We start from the raw sequence: 17,666 nt of genomic DNA, 5'->3' as shown, positions 1-17,666 counted from the left end.
GAGGTGGGCAGTGCAGTGCCAGTGAGGTGGGCAGTGCCGGTGAGTGAGGTGGGCAGTGCAGTGCCAGTGAGGTGGGCAGCCCCGGGAAGAGCTGAAGGCCCCTCCGTGCAGGCCGTGATTGTGAGGAGGTTTTTTTCCTCAGAATGGCTCAGCAAAACTTATGCTAAAAAAACAAAACAAAACCAAACCAAAACCAAACCAACCAACCAACCAACCAACCAAAAAAATCCCTGGAGAAATTGAATGGCAAAATTCACCCTGGAGAAAGGGAGAGGCCTCGCCGGGCCCTGTGAGGGGTGGCGCGGGCCGGGCCCGCCGCCTGTGCCTTATCCGCTGGCGCCACCTGGCGGGCGCCTCACGATAACAGCAGCAGCGGAACGGGGCCGGGCCCGGGAGCCGCAGCGCCAGCACCGCACAGAAGGGACGGCACAGCTGTGCGAGAGGTGGCTTCGACTCTGCTTCTCCATGGGCGAGCAACCTTAGACTTCAGGTGTCTGTAAATAGTGGCAGGAGCCCCACTCCAAGTAGCTTCAGAAGAGTCGTGTTCCGCTAGTCCCTTCCAAGCGATGTTGGACCAAGTGTACTGCCCACTCCCTGTGTGCATCCCACTGCATCTGAGCAAACTTTCAAGGGTGGCAGAGGGGGCTCGCTTTGGAAGACAGACATCACTTTGAAGAACAGCTGGGTGCAAAGCACCCGTGTGAGTCCGTGCAAAGGCATTAGCATTCAGGGGGCATCATGAGGAAACGGTGCCATCCCCAGCACTGAGGCTCAGGAAACCTGTCCTTCGCAACCAGTAATAAGTGAAAATGACAGGCTGGAAAATCAAAGCTGAATGAGTGTGGGTGTCTGAGTATGAAAGGATAAATCTTACGGAAATCTCCTTCAGCCAAACTGAGAAATCGGAGCAAGGCCTTTATTTCTGACAACACCAACGCAGCAAAAATTGAAGGCTGCCATTTCCCATTGACCATTGCCATGGAAACACCTCTCGGTGTCAAGACCTGGTGGAGCAGGATGTGAGCAGCAAGTTGGGAATGGGCAGTTGGACAAAGGACCTGCTCAGCCTTCCAGCAGCACTTTGGGGATTTTTAAAGCACTTTCTGTCGATCAGGTGTGGCCAAGGGTAGGATGCTGAAACCTGGGTTTGCAGCGGGCCGTCAAGATATATCAAGAGGAGAGGCAAACAGAAACCCAACCTTGATGATTCCAGATATTCCAGCTTTATCAGTCCAACTTACCTTTTTTTTGTGGGAGATCTTGTTGTTACTCAAAAGAAAAAAAAACCTGTCAAATTGGGGCAGAGAAGCAGCACACAGGGTATAGGAAATAGCTCCCTCATGTAATGTACATGTATATGTATGTGTAAGTTGTGCTGGGGTGGATGGTACGAAAGAGCAAGATCTTTGGAACAGAAACAGGAAGCATAAAGTCTTTGAAATGGCAAAGAGAAACATCTAAGAGCATTCAGAAAGGGTGAAATTATCAGATTTAAATGTGGGAGGGTGTTTTAAAGACAAGTTTTGCTTACGATGCAGAAACCACAGAAACAGTTTTTGCTGTCAATGGTGTGGGGTCTAGAGTGAAGGTGAGACAGTGAGATAGGCTTGAGGTGATGGAGAGGAGGAAGATAACTGCAAGACTGGAGGACCGCAGAAGATGGAGGCAGAAATAGCCAGGGGGTTGTAAGAAACCTGGACAATCCTACGTTTCTGTGTGCAAACTTCCCTTGGCTTCTGAGCTGCTTTTTTGCTGGTAATCCAGATCATTTTTCATCCCTTTGCTCATGATGGTTGATGTCTTGACAGTACTAACAAGGAGTTGCTGGGCCACAATTTTTGTTGTATTTTCTTCAAAAGGCAAGAAGAGAAGAATGGTGAGAGCCCATGCTCACAAAAAGAGGCTGGAGGCAGTTCTGCTAAGAGCAGCATCAGCGCTCTGAGTAGTAGACCTTTCCTCAGCCTCACTTCTCACCTTTGAGCACCCAGTGAAACGCCAGTAACTCTCGCTGGCTGCACTGCCTTGTGCTGCAGGCACTGCTGCACAGAGGGTGTGGTGGCAGGAGGAATGCGTTGCTGCTGTAATGCAGCAGCTTTAAGATCCCTCCATGCTATTACTGAAAAGGAAAGTGTTGAAGCAGTTCACAGCTTTCATTTTAAATTATCAGGAAGTGCAGTAGGGGTCTGAACAGGAATCCAGATTAAAATACTTCCCAGAATTTCTGCTAAGCTTCAATCTTTTTTTTTTTTCCCTTTTGTATTCATACATTATGGCTATATTTAGTCAAACATAGTTCTGCAGTGGTTTCGGTTTTTGAACCACTGAAAACCAGGAAGAGAGTGTGTGTGTGTGTGTGTATGTGTGTGTGTGTGTGCTTTTTATTAACCTTCCTTTCATAATGCACTTTCTTCCCTATAGAAATCTCCTTTCCTGCTGATTCATTATGTGTCAGGAAGCCAAGCGTGACATGTTAAAAGCCATCTTGATAGTGTTTTGTATTCAGTACTAACAATTCACCAGGCACGGGAGTCTTTCTTTAAAAGGGGGAGGAAGAAATCTGCATATTGGATGTGCCAAGATAGTGGATAATTTGCATTGAGCATCCAGACGTTCTTTCTTTGCAATCTGTCACCCTTCACTGCCTTTTTATTTTATAACCTTCATAGTACACAGGGAGCATAAGTACTAAAAAAAAAGTGGCACCACGTGGACAGAAGCTGGAGCCAGAGTCTGTTAGGATCACTGGAGCAAGGCTAGAGAAAGACCTTTCCTCAGCAGCAATTGATCCTTGATGAGACTTTGCTATGCTGAAAATAATAGGCACGGTCCATCCGTTATGTCTTGGCTTCCAGCTCACAGCTTGATTCAGGCTTAGGAACCATCATCATGAATACACAAACCGCGAGTCATGATTCCCTTCCCCGACTTGTCCCATGATGTGTTGCTCATCCCAGGATTTTGCAGCATTAGGGAGCGAACGCTGCCGTACTGCTGTGAAACAGACTTTCTGTATCCAGCAAGGCACTGCGAGCTCACTTCTTTAGCAAAGCATTTCTGAAGTAATCACTGAAGAAATGACTTAATGCAAATTTTCTCAGTAATAAATACAGTTCAGTAACTTTATGTCATATAGCCAAAAGTATCCAAAATACCTCACTGTCAATGTATCTTTGGCAAAACTGCTATTTGAACGTCACTTACTAGGCATAATATCACAGGTGACAAAATAATGTACCTTAAATAATAAAATGAATGTGAGTGGAGGTAGTGAAGTGGCAAGTGTATATAACTTAAACAGATACAATAATAGAGATGGAGTGTTAAGAGGAAATTCAAAACTGTGAATGTACTAGAAAGTAAAATCTGTTGGGTACGATAACAATAAATGTGGTTGTGAAGCAAACATAGAGGGACTCATTACTAAACTATCTGCAGCACTTTAAATAGTGATACGAGGAAGAATACTTGTAAACCTTATTTACAGTATTTCTACAGGTTATCCAGCCTGGCCAGTAGAAATATGAATTCTGTAATATAAAACTAGACCAAGACGAGATGCCATTAGGCAAAGTGACATCAGTAGGTGATGAGGGAATACAGCAACAAGTAACAAAAAAGGCAATAAAACTGCTTCACAGAGCAGATCCAGGAACTCTGTTGCACCGGCAGCGTGTGACACACTAAATGAGCAGCATCAAAGAGGAGAACAGGAGATTCACATGATATACTGCCCCTGTGACCATGGTCATTAGCTGTCATAAACATGCTTTCATTTGCTTCTGATCTTCTTGCATGACATGAAGCTGCTTGCAGCTTGTGCCCCAGTCCTGCAGGTGCACCTGGCTGTTTAGGGAGTTCCAACCCAACCTGCTGCTGCTAGCATTTTACCCCCTCGCAGCAGGGACCTTCACCATTCACGGATCTGTGCATCTACTACAAAGCCTAAGTCTGTGGGACTTTTAACTTTGATTTGGTATATTCTGGTTAAGGATTTTAGAACACAACATACAAGGAATGTGCCTTGCTTGACTATGGCAAAGACACTCCTGAAAAGAAGCTGCCAGGCATGAGAACACCTTGGAAATGATGTTACCAGACGGCACTTTCCAAAATCTGCACATGAGCTCTCATGTGCACACAAAGGATAAATAAATAATATCCACATATAAATTGCTTAGAGAGACATTAAAGGAGACAGAAGATGCTTTGAGTCAGTTATTATGGATAAAATATTTTATAAGTGCTATTTCCATTGTAAGTCAGGTTGCAAATATCACTGTTATGGCAAATTCTGCATCTAAAAAATTCTGAGAGGGAGCCTTTATTCAAATCATGTATCTACTTGCAGTTTAGCATTCTTATTTAAATAGCTATCAGGCCCAGAGAGTCCCCAAGAAAAAAACCTTCAGTTTGCAACATGTTCTGCAACATCACCTTCCTGTCCATCTTCCCAATACTAAGAGATTGTCCAGATCTGAAGAGGAATTCACACAGTGTCTCTTACTCACTCACAAAAAATGAGTCAGTCTTCACTGCTGCCACCCAGATCTGACAATGAAGACCTGGCAGAAGGTTTGCATGTGCTGTTACACTGGTGTATTTTGGCTGCTGATTTTACTATAAAGCTGATTTTGTTTTCATATTAGACAGAAAACGGTTCCAAAATGCTCCTTGGAATTGTTCTGTTTTACTTCAATGCAACCAAGTCTTTTGTTGCTTTTGAGTTTTCAGTGAACATTCCAGGCACTACAGGGACAGTCTTTGCAGGTGTACAGTCCCTGTCTGCAGCAGACTGAAATAGAGTCAGATACTCTACTGAGGTGTTTTTCTTTTATATACCTAATTCAGGAATTGCATTTGGAAGCTTATGGATACCAAGGAGCAGAGAATAGTAAACCAGTAACCATTACTGTTGCCTTTTACAGGTCTCCTTCAGTTCTGACAAAAAATAGCAGGAATGGGGTTTGATGGTTCTGACGTGGTTTTGAAGTTTGTAATGGGAAATTTTACTGTTCTCTTTGCAGTTCATGGCATTAAGTGGACATGCAGCAATGGCAACAGCAGTTCAGGGTTTTCAGTGGAACAGCTCGTGCAGCAGATCCTCGATAGCCACCAGACCAAGCCCCAGCCTCGGACACACAACTGTCTCTGCACTGGTACCTTGGGTGAGTACCTCGGGAGGGCACGGAACATTGCTCAGCTTCATCCAAACTGGCAGGAGGGTTTGTAGTACTGAGGTGCTAGTTCTAATAAATGCCTTCCACGTGTGACCTGCTCAAAAAGGCATATTCTCTTCTACATTATCAAATTCTGCTACCAAAGCCTCAAAATCTAGTGTTCTTCCAACTTCACCCTCTGAATTCCTTGCCCTGCAGCCCACTTTGTGGAAGAAGTGCTCAGGTGGTTAATTACAAAGTATAACTGGGCTAAGACAGGTCTTATTTTGGTATCATGAAAATACAAATTTCTTTCCTGTTGAAGGAGATTGTTTTGAATAAGACTACAGCAGCAAGAAACAACATCCTTAGCATTAGCATTTTATACAGACGGGGGAAGCTAAGTGATTCACTTTTCCAACTCTTCTGCTTTATAGCCGCCCCTTTCTAGTACTTTGTTCAACTAAGGTATATGACACATTAACTAGTCTTTAGCAAAATTTATAAAGGAAAGCTGTCATACTTCAAAGGATTTATTTTTTTTTCTTTTTTTGAGCAGTTGCATTATACAATCAAGACTTTAATAAGAAAGATGACCTCTGAAATACCTGCGTGTGGATTAAAATTCACCCCTTAAAGCTCAGCATTTGATCCAGGCTTGCAGATCTGAACATGAATCCTTTTATGCTTCCCTTTGATGTTTTGTCTTGTGCTAGGTCCTCTCAGTGCTTTTTAACATAACAGCATTGCTTTGTTTTGTAGCAGCTCGCACACTGACACACACGTTCCCAATTCCTTACTGTCATCCACAAATACAGCAGTGTGAAAGCCTTGTTCCTGTTCATCTCTGTACCTCGGAGAATAGAAAGATTTAATACTGCATTTAGTCTCAAAAGCACTGTCTTGAACTACTTTAAGTGACCGCATTCAAATCTTGAGCAAATAATAGAGAACTTCCCCTTCAAGGACAAGGAACAAAAGATTTAGCAGATTGCGGTGGCTACATGGATGCCTTATTTTGTCCAGGCATTTATAACTGTAGCCATTAGCTATAGGAAGGAGGTTTCTTCCCCACCAGAATTAATGTTCGTACATCATTCTAGGGAAAATTAATCAATTAAGGAAAGAAACATCAAAAATTAATGGGCTGCTCTTCTTTAAACAGCAAAACGGTCCCCACACCAGAGTTTCTGGCTAAGGTGCCTTTGCAGACAGAATTGTTTACTTCATCATGCCTGATTTCCAAGCTCCCAGGAATACAGGTGATGTTACCTTCTGTCAGGCCAGGAAGTTTATGGCTGGCTTAGTTTATGGAGGACTGTCTTCTGGTGACCCTTGCTTGAGTATTCTTCAGCAGCTCAATGCTGGCCATGTGCTCTGCGTGCACCTCCCAGAGTACAAAATGTCTATCTGTCAGCACAGAAACGGCTGAGAGCCAGAGAAACACATCACCATCCTCACGGGAAGGCAGGAATGCTTTGTATGGCTAATGTGCTATTTCTTTAATAATTTGATTAGCAACTGTAATAGACACAATGATGACAGGAAGGCGAGGGCTAATTCTAAGTGGCAGGCTGATGCCAGGGACAGGAGTATGATATGGTGTCTGTCACCTCCAGGTTACCCAGTCAGCACCCACCCCACAGGAGCAGTTGTCAAACCTCCTAGTATCAGCCAGCATGAAGAGCTGAGCATCTGTGTCATGAGGGGATGAGGTCTTGTCTGTGGGGCAGATGGAACAGGGCCCTGTGTCACAGCTGGCAGCAGCAGCAGCCCTTGCTCTGCAGACTTTGCACTGAGATTGGACACATCTAAATAACTCTGCAACTTGTCACAGATGCCAATTCCTCTCCTCCTAACATGTTGTCTGATCAGGGCAGGGAGGAAGGGAGCAGGTGCTACATGGGGTGAGGGTAAGGGTGCACACGTGCCTGTTGTAAGATTGCTGTCGTTGCATGCAGTGCATTGGACAGGAGCTGTACATCTGGCACTGGTGAGAAATTTATTTCCAAAGTCACTTTTACTATCTCGTACCTGTGCTCACTCTCTCTCACACATGCAGGTATAAGTATAGCTCTCCCTTGCTACAACCATGAGATACACAACTAGCAGTGTCTTAATTTTGTATTTACTGAATGGCAAATGTTTTTTGTTTTTTGCACAGGGGCGGGAAGCAGTGTGCATCACAAGTGTAACAGTGCCAAACACCGCATCATATCACCAAAGGTTGAACCAAGGACAGGTGGGTACAGCGCTCATTCAGAGGTACAAAATAATGATGTCTCTGAAGGCAAGAACGAGCACAGTCACGGCAAGGCCTCTAGTCGAGAGAAGAGGAACGGCAAAGTGGCGAAACCAGTGTTGCTCCATCAAAACAGCACTGAGGTTTCTTCCACCAACCAGGTGGAGGTCCCTGACACGACCCAGAACTCTCCCGTGTCCATCAGCAGTGGGTTAAACAGCGACCCAGATATGGCAGATAGCCCAGCTGTCACTGGTGTGTCCAGCATGGCTGTAGCATCAGTTATGGGAAGCTTGTCACAAAGTGCCACCGTATTTATGTCAGAAGTCACCAGTGAAGCTGTGTACACCATGTCACCCACCTCTGGCCCAAATCAACACCTTCTGTCCTCAGATGCAGCTGCACAAGGACTGGTACTTGCTGTGAGTTCAGATGGACACAAATTTGCTTTTCCAACTGGCAGTTCAGAGAGCTTGTCAATGCTACCCAGCACTGTCTCCGAGGAACTTGTGCTCTCCACAACTTTAGAAGGAAATAGAAAAATTCCAGAAACCACCATGAATTTTGACCCAGACTGTTTTCTTAATAATCCCAAGCAAGGGCAGACTTATGGTGGAGGAGGTATGAAAAGTGACAGCATCAATACCAACATAAGGCAGTCACCCACAACAGAACGTAGTTTCAACTTCAATACAACCCTCACAAAAGAAATTAAAACTGAGGACACATCTTTTGAACAACAGATGTCCAAAGAAGCATTTTCCTCCACTTCTGCATCGAACACTCTCACTCTCAGTACTGGTTCAGGTTTGCTTCCATCTGGAGGAGGTCTGAGCCCAAGTACCACCCTGGAGCAGATGGACTTCAGTGCCATTGACTCCAAACAGGACTATTCTTCCAGCTTCAATCAGACCGTCCAGAGCCCTCATGTTCATCAGACCCCTTCCCCCAGCTTCTTTCTGCAGGATGCCAGCAAACCTCTTCCCCTTGAGCAAAACACTCACAACAATTTGAATGACACAAGTAGCTCGTTTGTGAACACGTTAGGAATCCCCAATGTGAAAACAGAGTCCTCATCCCAAACCACTTCCAACTGTAATGGCACGGTGGAAACCAGAATAGAGTCCACCTCTTCTCTCCAGCTCATGCAGTTCCAAGCAAACTTCCAGGCTATGACTGCAGAAGCTGAAGTTCCCATGGAGACCTCCCAGCAGGCAGAAGGAAATGAAAATCTACTTAAATCAGGGGATCTTCAAGCCTGCAACACAGAACACTACTTGCAGCCTGAGTCCAACGGGGGTATCAGGAATGGGAACAATCTCCCTATTCTCCAAGGAAACATGGTACAAGGACTCTATCCCGTGGCCCATCCCAGCTTAAATAACTCCTCCAACATGGAACTTAACTTGGACCACTTTGACATTTCCTTCAGCAACCAGTTTTCTGATCTAATTAATGATTTCATATCAGTAGAAGGTGGGAGCAATGCTCTCTATGGACACCAGCTGGTGTCAGGTGACAGTGCCGGACTGTCTCAGCCTGAAGACAGTAACAGAGCGACATACAACCAGGCCGAAATGTGCATTCCTTGCTGCAGTCCTCAGCAGGCCAACATGCAGCTGAGCAGCACGGAGAACGGAGCCAGCACCATGGCATACATGCACGTGGCTGAGGTGGTCTCAGCAGCTGCGGCACAAGGCACTTTGGGGTTGCTGCAGCAGAGTGGGCGCTTGTTCATGGTGACAGATTATTCACCAGAATGGTCTTACCCTGAGGTAAGTCCAGGGTTTTTACTTGGTAATGTTTACTGCTTTATCTTTCTTCGCTTTGTTAATAAGGGCTCACAAGAACTGTTTTGCTAAAGCTTTGACAAGGCTTTTAAAATATTTCTCTTCGAAGTTGGAGCACCCAAGGCCTTTTGCTTGTCTGAGTTAATTAATTAAACCCTTCATTACCCTGACAGCAGGGCCGTTTCTTCACTTAGGAAGCATCTGAACAGAAATGTAATGTTTCATTGAAAGCAAAGTCTTTCCCATGCAGTGTCTTCATGGTGCTATGTAGCCATGTTAGAGCAATAGAGTTTGCATATGTTTCTGATATTCTTAGTAGAATAATTCCTGACCTGCACTGCCTTGATGAGTTCAGCATTTCCCTCCGTCTCATTGACTTTCCAAAATCAGTCGCATGTCCTGCAAGTTGAAAATGGCAGCAGCACAGGCTTTGCTGACGTGAAGGAATGCCAGAGGAAAGAGGCTGTTTAAGCCACTAATGGGAGAGGAAGGTTGTTTCGAATTAAAAAAAAATAATTTGTGTTTTTATGAGCCCGGGCTTGGAGCAGTGTTGTGTCTGTGTCCTAACCTAGGTGTGTAATCCCTGTTCCCGCTGAGCAGCGCTGTCCGGTTGCCAGTGGGATGCGGCCCCGTGAGGCTGCTGGGTCTGCGCCCGGACATCCCCGGCCTTTGCCGAGCGGCGTTCGCTGCGGGCGAGGCGAGCTCGGCAGACCCGGGTCGGTGCCGGGAGGAGCCGCAGCAGGCTGGGAGCGGCACCGGGCGGGGACCGGCACCGGCCTCGGTCTCTCTGGGCTGTGGCGCTGCCCGCGGCGGCCGCCCGAGGGCAGCAGGGAAGGGGCCAGGTCAGCTCGGCTCCGGGAGCCCTCGGGGGGCTGAGCGGCGTCCAGCCGCGCTCCGCTCTGCGATGGCCTCTGCTGTCATGCCTGGGTTTCTCCCTTTTTTTCCTCACAGGGAGGAGTAAAAGTCCTGATTACCGGCCCGTGGCAGGAAGCCAGCAATAATTACAGCTGTCTGTTCGATCAAATCTCAGTGCCTGCATCTTTAATTCAGCCAGGGGTACTGCGCTGCTACTGCCCAGGTAAGGAGCACCGCTCTCTTACAGCCAGGGTTTTCAGAGCCTGATCATGCCATGTACATGTCCTGATCCATTGTGAGAGGCAGCGCATAGGCATCAAGAAGCTTTTCCTTTTTCTTTGACCTACATAGTGTGAGAAGAGCAATTTGACATCTTGATACAGCACAAGAGATCACAACAAGTACTATTTAGAATCTCTGAATTAACTTTAAAATAATTATTTGAGGTAATTTAAACTAAGGCTAAGCATTCCTTTAGTTTTGAAATAGCAGATTAAACACTGTTATTTAGGGGTGCACTCACTGCTCTGCTGACTGAGTTTGCCTACATTTTGCCCTTTGTCCTTGCTACTTACAGGATGAGAATATCTTCGGCCTCCCTACAGAGATTTTCAGTAGTGCTGGCCCTCAGTATGTGACTTTTAAGTGGATGCAGAATAACTTGGCTTCATTGCTGGGCCTCAGCTTCCCACTGGAAATGCAGTGAGGCTGGTTAATCTTCGGAAGCAAACATGATTCTGCCTCCTGCTGAAACAACCCATTTGGTGACTCTTAAGCTTAAAACCCCCATGTTTGAAAATACAGATTGGATTTTGGACTCTTCAGTTATCTAGTCCCAAGTACATTGTCAAATGCCCCCTCTCTTCACTTGCTTCTCAGCCAAGTGAGCACATGGGGACATCCACAGGATAAACCCTAGCCTTGGGTTTCTGCGTGGAGTCCTCTATCTTACCACATGCACTTTCCTTTTAGCTCATGACACTGGGCTCGTGACTTTGCAAGTTGCCTTCAACAATCAGATCATCTCCAATTCTGTGGTGTTTGAATACAAAGCCAGAGCTCTGCCAACCCTGCCTTCCTCCCAGCATGACTGGCTGTCCTTGGACGGTAAGAAGAGTGTGATATTCTTTAAGAAAGCTTATCAAACGTAGGACTGTGAGCAGCTCCTGGAGGAGGGGGGGGGAATATGTGGAGATGTAAGTTTGTGCTGAGGGGAAGGGCTGTGGCAATATTAATTAAAGTCCTCTCACTGGAATCTCTTACTAGTTCTTTCCATGGGAACAAAATGTTGCTGTCTTTGATGACAAAGGGGTGTTTTCTTTGTCCGAATAGAAAGCTGATAATTTCCCTGAAATGGGGACTACCCAGTCCCTAGCACGACAGAACCATTTACCCTGGATTTGTCTTTCCTGAGAACTCTAAAACTTGAGCTTGTCTAGAAAACTGTGTATTTATGAAGCAGAAAGTGGGGAGATACTAAGACTAACAAGAGGGCCATTCTAAGGAAGCTGGGGTGGTCCCGCCTCCAAAGATTTGTGTGGAGACAGAGCACCGTGGTATTGCAGAGGAAAGCAAGGTTTGTGACGTGACCATAGAGGAACACTTGCGAACAGAAATGGAAATGGCTCTTAATGAGCAAGTACACATAGTCTTATGTTCAGCATCAAAATCGAGTTTGCTTGACTTCAGAGTCTTGTAAGAGTCTGCAGGTGCTTTTCATCTGCCACCGAGGCCTCTGCTACCTGTGGAGTACAGCCAACACTGTGTGCTGGTGATTGATACTCAACTGTTAGCAGTCTCTCCAGTGTAGCATGCTACATGGATAGGTTTTAATCCCCTTGTTTGACAGTTCTCTCAGTGCTGATGAATTCAGAGGAGCTGAGAGGTGGCTGGGAGTGCTGTCTCTGGTGTCCCTGCAGTTTGTCTGGGAGCTCTTGTTTAGCAGGCCAGCTCCCAATTAGACGTTGTTATGCTGTGGTGATGGTGAAAGGGAGGGGGACTGCAGCAGTGAACAAACTAGGGCATTGCTTACAGGGAGGGGGAAAAAAAAAGTAAGAGGACCGCTGCATTGCAGAGGCCCTTCAGGGAATAAGACTGAATAATTATACTAACCATGACTTATTGAAGCCTCTGCCTTGATGCACAATGCTCCAAAGGGAGCAAATTACACTCTTATTTAAAGGACCAGCAACATCTACCCATTTATTGTTCAAGAACAAATGTTAGCTTAGCTAGCTAAGAATAAATACACAAATCCCTGTCTTCTGTGTTTGCTTTAATTTCCCTGCTTAAAATCCTTGCCCTACTGCCTGTTATGTAATCTTGAGGGAAGATTTTCAAGGAATATTTGTAGTCACAAAATATTGTCAGGAATTTTAAAATTCTTTTTAATTAACTCTGTGGAACACTTTGAGTTCCTTTGCAGTGCAGTGTTAAAATACAGTTCATGATTCCATCTGGAATGACCACTACCAGAAAGGCAATGTTAACAGTCATTACCCAGGAATAGCATAGGAAAAGAATAAGCAATTTCCATCTCACCTAACTTTAAATAAACAATTCTCTTCCACAAATCTCTTTATTTTAACATCAGAGACGTTCTGTATATGGACTCTATGTTTTCAGTTACATTAAGACAAAAATCGCATTTTTTTGAGCACAAGTACTGGCCCTTGATATCAGGGAGCAGTCCTACAAATGACTGGGAAGTGTTGTGAGACCATCTTCCTCCATGCTGGTGCTTCTAGGACTGTATTGAGCCAAGTACAGGAATTCACAGAGAAGGATTTTGAAGGTGGCAGCATGTCTGGTGCCATCCTCTGAAGGGCTCCTTCCTTTGTCCATGTTTGCTGCGCCGTGAAGGACAGTGCATCCTGTTCTGGCCTATACACAGACATGCTTGTTTTATTCTGAGTTTTCCTTATTTTACCCCATGGGGTACAAATGGGCACTTGACACCAGGTGCTGATGTTCTTGCATTTTTTTTCTAGTTAATTAGAATAGTGGTGTTCTTTCTTTTCAAAGCAAGCCTTCCTTCTCATAAAGGAAGCACTCCCATGTGATCCTGTTCTCCGCTCATAAACTAGGCAGCCTTTTCTTTTTTTTGTGTAGAACTGTCAGTTTTCTGAAGTCATCATGTCCTTCTATAGCCATTTGACCTCACTTTTCATTCACTGTCTGTAGAGAGGTTCTCATAAGAAAGAACAGAAAAGCAAATGAGGCCTCATCTGAACTGAAGGGCAGAGATCTTCTTATGGCAGATGCATAGTAAATTATAAAGGCATTTCAGTGCAGATTCCCTGTGGAAAGCATGTATGTTTGCTCTCCACTGAAGTCTTTGCTGCTTTCATAACATGTCTGAAGAGGTGGTGTTTCCCTGGCGTGGGATGTGCTCAGAAATTCCAGGGAAATGGGTATGGGTTTACACTTACGCATCTGCAGGAAAGAGGACAGAACTTAAAAATAGGGGCAGGCCATGTGTGTATTGATGAGTAAAGCGTGTATGGCATGGATAAAGGTGTGACCGGTACCGAATGTAAATGGCACTGGTGCAGGAGGCACGTGACAGGCAGCCTTTCAGCTACTGCTGGGTTCTCGATTTATGATCTGGCTGACTTTCCCAGCTGGAAAACATAAAAAAGACCAGGGGGAGTTGGTGGCTTGCTCGTGTTAGCATGACACGGCCATACCTGTGGTATCCAAACTCTTATTTCTGCATGCCAGAGGTGGATGGAATCACACGCACTCACATTATCTGAGACCATACAGTGTGCATTTGCTACCTGTGGCATTCCGGAGTTTGACAGGGACATGATTTCTGTAAGGTGGTGGTAAGCATGCAAGGTGTGGTAGATGTTCATCATCAAAAACCATGGCACGTGTCTATTTAGCAGGACCAGATGCCCTTCGTAGCATGCAGGTGTGATGAGATGCAAGACGACAGTCACGTAGGAGAGATGTGTTCAGTATCACTGAGGTTCTTAGGAACCGGAGGCCGTGTTCCCGCAGGCCGTGTTCCCGCAGGCTGTGCTCCCGCACGGGAAGGGGCGGGGGGAGGCAGGGCGGCCGCTGCCGCTCCCGGCCGCGCTGTAAACACGGCGCTGCCGCCAATGGGGGCCGGTGACGTGAGGGCGGGGCGGGCCGAGCGGCGGGCGCGGAGCGGAGCGGAGCGGAGAGGGGCAGGGCCCTGCTGGCCGTGCCGCGCAGACAATGGGAGGTGGCGGCAGCCGCCGCCCGCCCGCAGCTGCTGCGGGACGCCACTGAGCGCGGGGCGGGAAGCCCATCGGACGGGGCTGGCATCCCGCTATGAGGGGAGCGGGGGGCCCCGGCGTGGGCTGAGGGTGGCGGTGGGACCCCGCGCTCCAGCTCCCCGCCCGGGCAGCCCGAGCAGGAGCGCTCCGCGGCGCAGTCTCGGGGCTCCGCCACCCCCGCAAAGTGCCCGGGAGCCCCGGGGCGAGTACCGGCTCTCGGGGACTTGCGGGTTCGAGGGGTTGTCTGGCGCGGCGATGGGCCCGTCGGCGCGCCCGGGGTGACCGGGCGGCCTCCGACTCCCAGCCCCTTGGCTGACCCGCTGCCCGGGACGCCGCTGCCTTCTGGCCGCCGTCCCCGCGGTTCTTGTCGCGGGCTCCGGCGCACGGCGGGGCGGGCGGCAGCCGTGGACCGGCAGCGAGCCGCCCGAGGCTCTGAGGCGGCGCTGGCCCCGGGGCGGGCGCGGGGCGGCGGGCGCGGGGCGAGGAGTGGCCCTGTCCCCGCATGCCGGCCCGTGCCCCCCGGAGTCGGCTGCCGACCCCGGCCCCGCGGCTCCGGCTCTCGGGCGGCCGTGCTCGCCGCCATGTCCCCGGCCGCTGAACGGCACCCGGCATCGTCCTCCGGCGGGGCCTCCCCGAGCCCCAGCCTGAGCCATGCCGGCCAGCGCTAGCCCGTCCGCTGCGGCCGCCGGGGCGCGGGGGGGGCACCGCTGAGACCCGCCGGCGCTGCGGCAGCACGGCGGAGCTCCAGCTGGCTGCGAGGATGCGAAAGACGACAACCAGGTCTGGGGGGAGCCTGCTCTGCCCGCCCCTGCTGAGAGGGCTGCGCCAGATGCTGGCTGGAGCCTCCGCTGATGCCTTGTAGACTCTCAGGTCAGTCCTCTGGTGCCAAGTGGTCACATTATTCACCTGGAAGCAGGTAGAGGGACTACAGAGGGGTTCGGGACCCCCAGCCTTTTGCAGGTGGATGTGCAGATGTGACAAGGTACTGCTTCCAGTAAGTATTACAGGATAACGTGTCATGCAGTGCTTGTTTGGGTTTAAATCTGCATGCTTCTGTGTTGTCCCTCACTCTGCTGCACTTCCAGCGTAACTGCACGCCTTGCTGCTCGCTGTTCCCCCCTGCCTTTCCTGTGCCCCCAGCTGTGGGACATGGTCATGTTTCATTCTACTCGCCCTCTTTCGTTGGCCCCCAGCCCCTCCTGAGTGATGTTTCGATGCAGACTCAGAGTTGTGACAGCACTTTAATTGTAGCATCACGTGTGCAGCAGGACAGATGACATCTGAGTGCCTCCAGCTCACAGCCCTGCCTTCTGGGCAGCTGGTTCAGCAGAGGAGGAGATTGGTAGCCCAAACCTTGGGGATCTTAGGCATGCTGAAAGCACACACCTACTCTACACCATGTTATTGCAAAACTTGTTTTGCAGCGCACTTCATCAGAAAGTGGGACTGGGAATGGGACTTCAAGAGACCCTGTAGGTTGCTCGCAGTTTAGGTGTGGTAAATGTTGCTGATGTCAGACTTTCTGAAAGCTTCAAGTGAAGGAGATCTCGGTTTCTTTTGCTCACCTGTTCCAGTGACTCTTGAGGTTGTAGTTTTAATGAGAGGAAACTTGAGTCTGAATTGTTACTGTACATGTACATACATACCATACACAGCACTGTAAGCACAGATACTGCACAACGTGGCATAAGGTGTTTTTTTCCTGTTTATAGGTCCTTTAGCATGTAGCCCTTAGAGGCGGGAATCTCCAGGACCTTTGGGTAGTAGCTGTGTGCAGGTGAGCAGCAGCACAGCATGTCCTCCTAGGCTGTTGCGCTTTGCATACATCCAAAAAGCACATCTTGCACATCTTTCGTGTTGACACCCGTGGGAAAGCCGATTTCTGACCGAAGATGCGGAGGCTGACCTTAGGTAGCCAACGTTTCACACAAGTTACAAAATAGTACATGCAGTGATGTCATTAGCAGTGTGCCCTACCTCTAAAATACAGAAGTCCACATGGCATGTCTAAAGTCTTCCTTTGTTTGCTGAAGTAGCTGTTCCTGGATAACATAATTAATCTCTCGCCCTCTCTAAGACCTGAGCTGTCTGAAAATAGGGCAGCAAGTGCTTTATTGAAGAAGTCAGCCTGAACCACCTTCCTTCTCTTCTCTAGTAATGGCATGATAAAGAAAAGTAGAAAAGTGCCCTATTTTGAGGGAGCACTGAGGGTGATGGGGATGATAGAGAGGAGCAGAGCAGTCTCAGATGGCATAAGAGTAATAGCTGAAGTCCTACAGCATTGGAAGAACTTTGGAAAAAGAGTTACCAGTAAGAAATCATGCCTTGCTTGGTGGAATAATGGCTTAAAATCTCTGACAATGCCTATACGTGCAGGATGGAATGACTTCATTATTCCTGCCCATGCCTAGTAGTGTTCATTTCTTGTGTGAAAACACAGACTTTCTTCGGCTGCTGCTTCAGACTCAGAGTGTACGCACAGTGCTTTCCTCATCTTATGCCTTGGTAGTTGTGGCACTTCTTGCTAATCAGAAGACCTGGAAGTGACCTCCCTCATTAGCATAGATACACATTTGTCCTAGAATACGAAGTAAAAATTTTAAGTGCCTTCATTTGTTGTTGGAGATCATGACCTGGAACAACTTGCTGCTGAAGAGAGATTCTCGTAACGTGCATTGAGGATGTTATGGCAGTTTAATTTCAGAAATAGGTGTTCCTGCAACACTGACATCTCAGAAATCTGTACTAAGCCAGATCAAATTGATACTGCAACATGGAAGGTGTTCAGGCTTTGCACTGTATAGAAAAATTTGGCAAGATATTATAGACCAGTGACAGATGATTTGGAAAACAGGAACGCAGCAGTGGCACTCTGAGTGATGTGTCCTTACACTGCTTCCAACCCCACCCACAGCTTGCCCTGGATGAGAGAATATGGAGAGTCTTGCTTGCTCTGCAAAACGAAAAAATGTCTTTGTGCTGCATGGTTTTTTTTACAATGCTTGGCTGTCACACTTGTTCGGTTCAGACTGTGTGGGCTCATGCAGGGAATGATTTAACACAAACAGTGCTGGTAAAGAAATGGCACATGCTGAGAAGCCAGAGCCCTCAGAGTGGCTTCTCCCTGCTAGAGTATTTAAGCACAGTGCTTGGAACACATGCAGATGCAGATCTCGCACACCACCATTAGTTCAGTGGTTAGACAACTGTGGGTGAATAATTATATGCTGGGCAGATGCAGTCCCCATGGAATGTGCAGGAAAGCATGGACTCTCATCCTTTAGTTGTTCCAGTCAGATACTGTCTGTCATTTTGGCTATGTGGCATCAGGAAAAAACCACAAACCTCCAGGTAAGAATGTGAAAAAAGAGTA

General features: G+C 47.6%; 1 protein-coding gene across 10 annotated transcripts in view; it reads left to right on the top strand.

Moving 5' to 3' along the window:
- The window catches only part of CAMTA1 (calmodulin binding transcription activator 1), a 218,925-nt gene that overhangs the window by 170,873 nt on the left and 30,386 nt on the right, over positions 1–17,666 (top strand). For 7 of the 10 annotated variants that reach the window (XM_027889335.1, XM_027889332.1, XM_027889331.1 and 4 more), the window contains 4 exons: positions 5,025–5,165; positions 7,321–9,173; positions 10,140–10,266; positions 11,016–11,150. In XM_027889335.1, coding sequence (XP_027745136.1) covers positions 5,025–5,165; positions 7,321–9,173; positions 10,140–10,266; positions 11,016–11,150 — 2,256 coding nt within the window. The other 3 variants (XM_027889336.1, XM_027889337.1, XM_027889338.1) reach the window with 3 other exon arrangements.

This window comes from Empidonax traillii, unplaced genomic scaffold (genome assembly GCF_003031625.1).
Source record: "Empidonax traillii isolate 1590-97213 ecotype Southwest subspecies unplaced genomic scaffold, ASM303162v1 scaffold259:size690984, whole genome shotgun sequence".
Classification (NCBI taxonomy): Eukaryota; Metazoa; Chordata; class Aves; order Passeriformes; family Tyrannidae; genus Empidonax; species Empidonax traillii.
This window is presented reverse-complemented; position numbering and strand designations above follow the sequence as displayed.